The sequence below is a fragment of the Euphorbia lathyris genome, chromosome 1 (assembly GCF_963576675.1).
Source record: "Euphorbia lathyris chromosome 1, ddEupLath1.1, whole genome shotgun sequence".
Lineage (NCBI taxonomy): Eukaryota > Viridiplantae > Streptophyta > Magnoliopsida > Malpighiales > Euphorbiaceae > Euphorbia > Euphorbia lathyris.
In genome coordinates, this window is record NC_088910.1 from 25439901 (window position 1) to 25451054 (window position 11154).

Below are 11154 nucleotides of genomic sequence, written 5' to 3' on the forward strand. Positions count from 1 at the left end.
CTCTTAGTGCCTCCTAACTTCATTTTTTATTAATAATTTATTATTGATGTGTCTCTCTCCTCACACTATTGGTAATGTAACAATAAAGAATAATCTTAATAATAAAATAATAAATAAGGAGTGAATATAAGGAGGATTGTTGGAGATGATATATCTTAGCCACTCTTAAATCACTAAAAGTCAATTATTTATATTATTTTTAGAGAGCTCACTAAGAGTCTCTTGAAGATGCTCTTATATAAAGAAGAATTTTTACATCCAAAGCTATTAACTAATTTGTATTTTATATAACAAAAAAAAAAGAATTGAATTAAGTAGGACCCGAAGCCGCTTCTGCTTCTTTTTTCCTAAATAGTTTTGGAGTAAGACCCTATTCTTTATTACTTAATTTCAGTAATAATCAGTTCAGTTCAGTTCAGTTCAATCAAGTTCAGTTCAGTTCAGCATTCAGTAATTTATCATTATTTATTATAATTATAATTATTTATATATAATTTATTATCATTATTATTACTATTTATCTATAATTTATCATTATTTATTATTATTACTATTATTATTATTATTAACTTTTTATCAATCAAAACTATTATTATTATTTATTTATAGTTTATCATTATCTATAAATTAGATAAAAGTTGGGATGTCCGGTCTTTCCCTAAACCATCACCCTATTTTTACTGGAAAAAAATTAGATAAAAGTCAAGAAATAATAGTTTATTAAAGTATATATCGTTTAATAAAAAAAATAAAATTAAAGTATGCATCCATATTTGAAAATTAGAAATTGCATCCATATTATGAATTATTTCTCAAATTTACCCAATTTATCAATGTTAGGGATAAAATTTCACCATTTTAGATATTAGGGGTAAAATTACTCCTGATCCAAAATGTTAGAGACATTTTTGCACCTTAATCCTTAATTATAATAAAAAGTTAAGAGTTTGTATTCATATAAAAATTTGTATTTAATTTCATAGGCTTTAAATTATATGTAAATTTCTGTTGGTATGTAATTTGTATTTTTAATTTAAATTAGACTCATTTTTATTTAATTTCATAAGCTTTATCGAGCCAAGATTTTATCAAGCCAAGCTTTTATTTGATATTCAATTTAGTTTTATCTTTAATAATATATTTATTTATTATTGATATTATTATTATTATTAGAATAGAACCATTATTATTATTATTATTGTTATTATAAGTTTATTAATGTCCAATATTATCATTAAAATTATTTTAAAGTCTAATATCATCATTATTGTTAAGTTCGGTTAAGTTTAGTAGCATTCAGTTAAGTTCAGTAGCATTTAGTTAAATTCAGTTCAGTATTCAGTAGCATTCAGTTCAGTTTTTTTCAGCGATAAAGAACAGAGCCTAAACCCATTTCTCTAACATCTTCTCAATTTCCTCCATTTGCAAGCTTTTGTTTCAGGAACTAACCAGTAAATAAAACATAGTGCGACAAAAGAGACCACAACAAAGAAGATAAAAGCACCCGCAACAGTGAAAGCTTCAACCATTGATAGAAAGGTTAAACTGACAATAAGATTGGATGTCCAATTGGCAACAACTGCTATTCCTCCGTCGATTCCTCCGTATCTTAACGGATATATCTTCGAGTTCATGATCCACGGAGCAATTCCCATCCCCGGGGCATAGAAATATGATGTATATACCAAGACACACAACTGCTAGAAAACCAAATTGGCTCGGACATCCCTCGAAAAACCACGTTTTGTGTACCGCTTTGCAGAATCCTTCTACTTGTTTGTCATCTGCTAAGCAAGCTCCGGGTTGATACTAATATATATAATTACAAATCTAATTGTCAGTATATATATATATATATATATATATATATATATATAATATAAGCAACCGCTCATTTGTCTGTAGCCCTGACGATATACAGCCAACTGATGAGAGTGTTGTCCTCTATCTCCAGCAATCCCATTCACCACCCAACCGCCTAATTCAGCGATTTCCAGAACCTTTATCTGGAATTTGCAACCACAGTACTTTGTTTTTGTATCCCTCCGTAGTATAACATCCGTATGCATATCCATATCCCTTTTCCTTCTATAATTCTTAATACCACGAGCACATTTAACCAATATCCACTTTGACTTGCCCCCTGTCTTGTGCGACGCTGTGGTTAACTCGAAGCCGATCCCAATTGCCGTCTGTTTTGCCCAATTAACAGCTTCATGATATGTTTCGAACGTTTGTTTGGGAAAAAATTACGAACTGTAATCAATGCCGTTTCCGCCAAATTTTTCCCACGAAACCTCCTGCAAATGATAAATAACGAACATTACATTCCAACACGCGACATTTCTACAGCGTTCCGGTGTCTAAACCCGAAAAGCAGCCACAAATATGTCGGGCGTGTGAGCATCACGCCCCACCATGTGATGGGCCGTGTGAGCATCACGCTTCACCATACGCCCACCTCATGGTGGGGCGTGATGCTCACACGCCCGAGGTCCGAACCAGTGATTTTTTTAAAAAAAAATTGACAGAAATCAAAGAAAGTTCAATCGGAAAAATACCTCAACTTCAGACACAGCATCACTCCCGTCTCTTCCCGGTGATAACGGATTGCTCTCCATCAAACGTGTTGTCTTTGATTTCGGATCAAAATGTATTTGGGAGAGTTTGAGAGAATTTGGGAGGGTTTGGGATTTTCAATTTTTAGTTAAAGGACGGTTACGTCTTTTTTTGGGGCTGGAATGGTGAATTTGGGGCTGGGTATAGTAATCCACATTGTTTATTTATATAAAAAAATTATATATAAAAAACAAATTAAAAATTCGAGCAGCTGTGGGGACTGTGTTATGCAAGAAATTGGGAATCTGGATCGAATCGAAGCTCATGTAAGAAAGCCCACAACTCCAAAACCCCTCCATTGTTACTTAGATCGCAACAAAACGGTGTCTGTCTCCTACATTTCAATTCTTCCTCCATTCCCTTCCACTCCTAAATATGCTTATTTTCTTTCAAACTTACAAGAATCTCATTTTCCAAATCTCACTCTCATTCTTCCTTACTCTTCTCCTTGTATTCCTCAAGGTTCCCATCTTTTTCCTTCTAGGCATCCACACTTATATCCACCCCGATAATCTTCCCCAACAAAATGGTGTCAAAGCCGCCATTAGAAGACCCTCTACATCAGATTCTGCTTCCGGGCAAGACAAATCTAGTAATGACCTTAAAAGGAGAAATAAATCTAAGGACAAGTTCGAATTCGATGAAAACAACGCTCAGATCTTCAGATTGAGGCTCGATGATAATCATCTTCAATCTCGCCTTTACTTCGATGTCTACTGGTATTCGTTTATTTACTCATTCGTTGCCATTTCATGCTTATTGCTTTATAAGTACTTGGATGTGGTTGATAAAGATGGGATTTTGGCGAAAGGGTCTGTATTTCCATTGATTTTAGGGTTTGGTAGTTTATGCAAATTACTTGTATCGTTAGCAAGAGTATCCTTTGAGAAATCTGCGTCCAAGAGGTCTGAGAAGCAATTGAGTGTGCTTATTGGGGTTTTAGGCTTCTTTTTTGGGCTTATGATTTGTTCTGGAGTTGCTCATTCAGTTTTTGATTTTGATTTTGGTTCAATTGATGGGTACGGAGGGGTTTCTATTGCACTTTTGATGGGATTCCTCGCTGGCTTTCTATACATGCCTGCAGGGAAGAATGCACGATCTTTTTGGCTTGGGACTGATCAGCTTCGATCCAATTTGGCAATGATTTCATGTGGATGGCTTGGTAGAATGATCTTATATGCCAACAATTTGTTGCTCCTTTTCACAGCATTGCTTTGGATTAATCCATTAACTGATATTCTTATTAACAAGAGTGCTAATGATAGAACTTATTCAAATTCTAGCAATAGTATCGAAGATGCTCAGAAGTTAGTTGTTAATGCGGGTTTCACACGAACGGACTTTACAAAATTAAGGCTTTGCTGCTTGTTGCTCTCGGGGGTTGTCCAAATCGTGGCTGTACGGCCAAACCTGCAAATGTATTTGAATGAAGCATTGCTGTGTTGGTACCAGCGATTGCACGCGAGCAAGATTCCTGATTTGGAGTTTAGTCGAGCTAAGGTCTTCCTTCACAATCACTACTTATGTCTCGTAGTTTTGCAGTTTTTTGCACCACCTAGCCTGGTACTACTCTTCCTTGGCTTATCTCAGGTAGATGGCATCTCATTCGAAAAGTTCCAATTTTTTCCCACTTTACTTCCTTTTACTGCTTTTACAAGAGAAATGTCTTTGTTTTTGGCCTGGTGGGTTATCTTTCTTTGGGCAGTTTTTACTTCAACAAGCCTATTCTTGTACCGTCGTGGCATTTTGTATGTTTCTTGATTGACTTTGAATTTTACTTGCATTTTTCAGTGCAAGTAATTTATTACTCTGATTATAAATTTTAGAGTCTTTTCGTCTTTCAATGTTACTAATTTATTACTCTAGTTGATTGTTAAGGTGTCATTCATGATGAAACTAAAAGCAATGCATTATCTGATCTCATCTTGCATACTTCCTCTGTTTTCTTTGCTGTATGAAGATGAGAAATAAAGGTTGCTGAAATTTACAATCAATAATATTTATGTTGCAAGAAGGTTGCCATGAATTTTTATGTTAAGATCTATGATTAGAGGAGTCAAAATGAGTTGTCGTGTCATGATGGTGTTATGTGATCTATATATTGCACGTGATTATATACGATATAAATGACACAAAAATGGTAACGGGGTGTGTCAAGCATGTTGTCTATCTAAATCGTCTTCTTGTGTCAGAATTGGACAAGCAGCTCCATCTTTAATTTCTAGGATTTTAGAGATGGCCGCTGCTTCCAACTATGTTTTGGTGTTAATAACCTACATGTAATTCAGGAAAGCAACTTATTGAAGCTTTTTATATTACATACATGCCGAAATTCCAAATACAGTTTTTGAATGAAAGAAGTTGTGTTTTTGAGAATTCTTGGAGTGCTTCATATTTGTTTCATTCTGTTTCTTTATGACAGCATTTAGCAATGCTTTTCTTCAAGGTCTGGTAGTATGTTGTATATCAAGTTCATTAAGTTTACATACTAAAACTACTGAAATGCAACCTCTGATTACTTTCCAATGGAAAATGTGTCTAGTAGTTCTTCTACGATCGCACTTCATTTACGAGCGAGTACTTGGAGTTATATAATGACTTTGAAACTAGTTTACTTGTTGAGTATCTGTACTACAATTACAGTAATGAATCTGATTTTCTTGCTCCAAGCATGAGATGGAAGTTAATGAAAACATCCACCCCCTTAATTAAGCTATGATGTGGTATGGAAATTTTCGCTGTTGAATTGATTACTCTTACATTTTCCAAAACTCTCTTCTGAGTTTTCTCCAATAAATTGGATGTGCTAAAAGCAGAACCATCCTCACCCCCTTATGAAAAGTCAAACAAGAGGAAATGTAGTAAACAAACACTCCCTTAGATAGTGCAGATTCAGAACCAACATAAAGGAGAATGAGATTTTGTTAGATGTTATTAATGGTGTTCGAAATTACTCCATTTACAAAACGTAATGCTTATATAGTTTGAAATTGCTTCACCTATAAAACGTAATGTTAATATTGCACGGTTTTTCAAGTACTTGAATGATGTAAAAAGAGGGTGGAAGGAAGAATCAGTGGCGATTCAGGAACTCAAAAATTCTATTTGACTTGCTTCTGCGCTCTTGTATTTCCCAACCTCTCTCGGTGGCTTTTGATTATCCCTTTGAACACTATCCAATAAATTAAGATTCTCATTATAGTCTCTAATGCTACATCATTTCTTCGCCAGAACTCGATTTTTTCAACCCATCCATTTTATTATTTTCTATCAATTTAAGGGTTCATTTGTTTTATCTACTGTTTGTGTTTCCTGTTGGAAAAAACTGCTTTTTCAAAAAGCATGGATTCACTGCTTTTGTATAAGACTACTTTTCAGGTATAAGAAAATTAGCAACCAAACATCTCTAATACAGTAATCATTGAATCGATGGTGAAATAACTCACTGGATACTAGTAAACGAGTAGTTTATGTGGTCCTTGAATCGGGCATTAGGCAAACGGGTTAGGATTTGGATGCATGAAAGGATGGCTCTTCTTCTTATCCATTTGGAAAGCGACTCCTTACAACCTTACGAAGAAAGTTCATTTATCTCAAGCCATAGATGCTTTTTCATTACTAAATTTCTGTGTTTTTTTTGTGTTGTGTTTCACATGATAATCCTTCAATCAGACAAATGGATAACGTAACTGCCTTCTGATCCTCATATTGGGGACCAAAAGGACCTGTTTGGATTACAACAATTCTCCATATCCACACTCAACATTCCAATGATTTGTCCCATACTCAAAAAAAAAAAAAAAACAAATTGCCAATAAACTTTTTACATGAATATAACTTTTTTTTTTTTTTTTGAGAAATGAATATAACTATTTTACTTATTCAACTTCGATTATTAGCCAATGAGGATTGGTCCGAGTAGTAAAAATTCCACTGTAAATCCTCATCGAGGTCTGGGAGTGGGTAGACCTACCCTTACCTAAACTTTATCTTACCAAAAAAACTTCGATTTTATTTTTCTGTATAGATAATTTGTACAAACAAAAGATGTAATTTTTTTTAATAATAACATTGGCTAGTGAACTAATAATCTTACTTTTTCCTGCTGAGGAAAATAATTAAACTATTTTGACTTTAACTTCTTAAAGTTATCCATCAAACAAAATTAATAATACTAGTTTATTTACGAGTTTTCAATTAAAAAAAAACAATTCGTATTGGTATCTTTAGAATTTGAGGTAATATAAAGTTTTAAACTATTATTTGTATATTAAAAAAAAAGTAATTAACAGACTAGATGCCTATTTTATCCGACTTATATTGGGTTATGCCAGCCTAATTAGTAATTACTGATGTGAATTTGTGTTTTATACATATTAATTAACATAACACTCATTTTAACTAAAACTTCAAAGTCAGTTAGGATATTAAACTATCAAAATCATCCATTAAGTCCCTGAATTAAGCAAAAATATCAATTATTATGAAACCAATTGAACTAAAAGCTCAAGCTATGTGTCCTTTAGGCTTGCAGCGTGCATAACACAGGCTCATCCCATTATGTGTTTTTAATTCCACACTGATACCATGTCATGAAACCATTTGAACCAAAAACTCAAGCTAATAGTTAATGTCTAATCATATCTCTTTATATTAATCTCTAACACACTTCCACAGGCAAATGTCTGCCCTTTGGCCTTGCAACGTGTACAACACAGGCTCATCCCGCCATATGTTAAATTAATAAGGTTGTCGGGACTCAAACCCTGGACCGAGGCTCTGATACCATGTCATGGAACCACTTTAACTAAAAGCTCGAGTTGATAGTTAAATGTCCACTTCATATTAATATCTGACAGTCCGTAACAATCTCTGTGTTGGCTTAAAATAGATTTGGGGAAGAGAGTGTAAAACTGTTTAACCGAATTCGATAAAAACTCAACTGATGATTTTTACTTATGTGGATTCAATTAATGATTTTTATTTAATTTATAGACCTGATTGATAATTTTAATAATTTAAATTTCTAATTGATTTTCAAGCTTACTTTCGGGGAGCGGTAGAGCGGTATGCCTTAACCATATCTATATACGGTCATAATTTTGAGTTACATATCTAGAAATGACTGTGTGGAATTTTCTGGTTAAAATTATTTAAATACATAAATCCAAATCCATATCCTCACAATTTTAATGCATGTAATATTTGTCTTCCTATACCATTGCTCGGAGATAGAGACGAAAGAATTTCTATTTGCCATAGTTGGAGGGGAATAAAAAAATCTCTATTAAGAAAGAAGATGAGAATGTAAGAGTTGATTTCATCCCATTCTTCACTATTCATAGTATTTATAGACCATTTGTTTGTGTTCCCAAATTTTTTGGATAAGTGATTTTTTTTTATTGAAAAATAAAATATTTTTCAGTATTGGATTAGAACGTTGAAAATTGGAAAAAAAATGAAGTATATGGTTTCAAAATGTATAGAAAAATGTTTTATTCTGAGTAAAACAGTTTCCTCACTTCACATATTTTTCTGTTGAGTAACCTAAAATTTTTGGTTAACTTATTTCCTTAAACAAACAAACATCGATCAGAAAGATATTTTCTTGCACAATTTTTTCCGACAAAGAAACAAAGCCTTAATAATTAGTAGTGAGGCTCTATCAAATACAGATGATATCACAATTTACATAAACAGTCTTTTTTTTTTTGTTAATATACGTATTTGCCCTTGTATTATTGCGAAAAAATAAATATACCTTTATATCAAATAAATGCACAAAATTATCCCTAAATTTTCCACAACCCTACAATTATACCCTAATCTAACAGACCAGTCACGTGGCATAAACGGCTTGCCATTCTTCACTCTTCTTCCACCCAAACATCCATCTTTTACTGTTCCACCTCCTATCTCTCTCCTTTTTTTTTCTCTTTATCCTTCTCCTTTACTGCTGAACTCCAATTAACAGAGAGAAGTTTGTTTTGTTCATATGATTTGATCAAAATCTGAGTGAATTTTCATTTTGGGACATTTGTTTAGGTTCCACCATTAGAGTAAAGACTGCATCTTTGGCTAATTTAACCGTTCCCTCTCAATAAATGCTAATTAGCAGTCGTGATTCACTTTCTCGATCAAAGAGCTGAAGAAAGAAAAATCCCACCATTTCCGAACAACTCTTTCTTCTCAAACTTCTCTTGCAGTGAGCTTCTTCCTTCTCTTCTCTCTTATTTTGCCCGTTTCCTTTTCTTCCCCACTTTTTCAAATTATAAGAGATTCTGTTTTTCAGCTCTCAATAATTCATTGAAATCTCTAAGTTTTGGAAGGAAATTCCTGTTTGGTAAGGATATGAAATTCAATTCTGCTTCTTCTTCTTTTTCCTTTTCTTCATTGTGCTGATGGAATAAGAGAATTAGAATTTGATCTAGTTCCTATAATGGTCCTTTTATGTGTTTGATGATTTGCTCAAAAAGGGAAACGCAAATTTTCTTTCTGGAAAAAAGAAAAGAATGTTGGAGTGTTGGATATTGCTGCTAATTCATTAAGGGAAAAAACAGTTGTATTATGCTTCAGTTTTTACTGGTGTGAACTGTGTTTTGGTTTTGATTTGGAGTAGAAGTTGCAGTTCGGTAGTAGAGAGAGAGAGAAAAAAGGAGAGATATAGGAGGTGGAGAACGTACATGTTTGGATGGAAGGAAAGTGAAAATTTCGCACACTGTTTATGCCACATCATAATTCTGTTAGATTAGGGTATAATTGTAGGTTTGTAGAAAATTTAAGGATAATTTTGTACATTTATTTAATATAAGGGCATATTTGTTTTTTTACGATAATACAAGGGTTAATATATTAACCCCTTTTTTTTATATAATACATAAACAGTCTTCTTGAAACCATTATAAAGAAAAGTAGAGGGCTAGAAAACTCAAATTTGCATCAATTCCTCTTAATGAAATAAAAATAAAAGCTAGCTATTTCTAGAAAAAAGAAAAAAGTTTATACCATAAACGATTATCACACATAAAATGCATGTGTTGAGGAGGAAATTAGTTGATTAGCTAATTTTCCCAAATACATGATAACTAAGTGAAATGATTAGAAACAAGATAATATTGATTGAAAACATTATTAGTTCTAATATTCTCCCCTCAAGTTGGTGATAACAAAGTCATTAATTCTAACTTGATCAATGCTAGTCTCATCTGTGAATTAGAGAGATTTTTTGTCAATAAATCTACAAGTTGAATCTATACATGGAGTAACAATGAATCTATTTGGTATGTGTTTTAGAACTACGTGATAATCAATGTCAATATGCTTTGTTCTCTCGTGAAAAACTGGATCGACTGTAATTACAATAGCTACTTGATTATCACACTTCAAAGTTATGAGAAGTGTAACTAGAAACTGCAATTCCAGTACCAAGTATCTTAAACATTTGAGCTCACATATCATAGTGGCCATTGCTCTATACTCAGCTTCAGAGCTGGGGATTTGCTAACCGTGAATTACTTCTTTGACTTTTAAGATAACAAACTATTGTCAAGAAATATGCAATACCTCGTAACTGACTTCCTTGTGATTTTGTATATTCTTCAATCCGAATAACAAAACCCTGTTAGTTTTTTTTTATCATTATCATAAAATAATCCAAAAGTATGATTTCCATTCAAATGCTTCAATACATGCATTGTTGTTTTTCAATGCAATTATGCCGAATTATTTGTGAATTAACTCAGTTGTTAGTTAATAAAAGCAATATATGGGCGTGTGAACCCAATATACAAAAGCCTCCCTATTACTCATTGATATTAGTCTGGTTTTAGCAAAGATTCGGATATTTATTCTGGTTGATCAATTGAACTCTAATAGGAATTGAACTTGAAACAAAATGAGCATTAGACAATCCTAAATCTGCAATCAAATATAATATGTATTTAATTTGTGACAGTAGAACCTTCACACGGTCTATGCAATTCCACTCCCATAATTCTTTCTGCAATCCCCAAATCTTTATTGTAAAAGTCTAATGCAAGGTACTTTGACTATTGATATTTGCTCTATTGATGAACCCGTAAGCAACATATTATCAACATATATCACTATTGCTAAGAAATGTCTCTCTCTAGCTCGTGTGAAGAAGCAATAATTATAGATTACTTTCTGAAAACCTAATTTATGTAGCATATGAGTGATTTTTTTTTTCTATTATTGTCTCCTTGCTTCCTACATGCCATATAAAGACTTGTATAGTTTACATACTTGGCCTTTTTTCAGCCTTTTTATAACCAACACGTGGTATCATGTAGATATCTTCACCCACAAAAACCATGTATGTAGGTATTGATTCGGGATATGAATCATGGGCCCAAAGGCCCAGGAAGGCCCAAAAGGCAGAAGGGCCCAGGGCCCAAGCACCCTCTATAAATACACAGCTCACATTGGAAGTTTGGGGGCAGGTAAATCTTTCTATCACTTGCACATTCAGTTAATAGATTTTCTTGAGCCACTAACTGTCTTGCTCGTCGGAGT

The 11154-nt window shown here is 33.2% G+C and overlaps 1 protein-coding gene across 1 annotated transcript; it reads left to right on the top strand.

The window, feature by feature from the left end:
• Positions 1–2883: 2883 nt before the first annotated feature.
• Positions 2884–4638, top strand: LOC136225813 (uncharacterized). Its single transcript, XM_066013932.1, has one exon. The coding sequence runs from the start codon at positions 2995–2997 to the stop codon at positions 4378–4380; it is 1386 nt and encodes a 461-aa protein (XP_065870004.1). The 5' UTR covers positions 2884–2994; the 3' UTR covers positions 4381–4638.
• The last annotated feature ends 6516 nt before the right edge of the window (positions 4639–11154 follow it).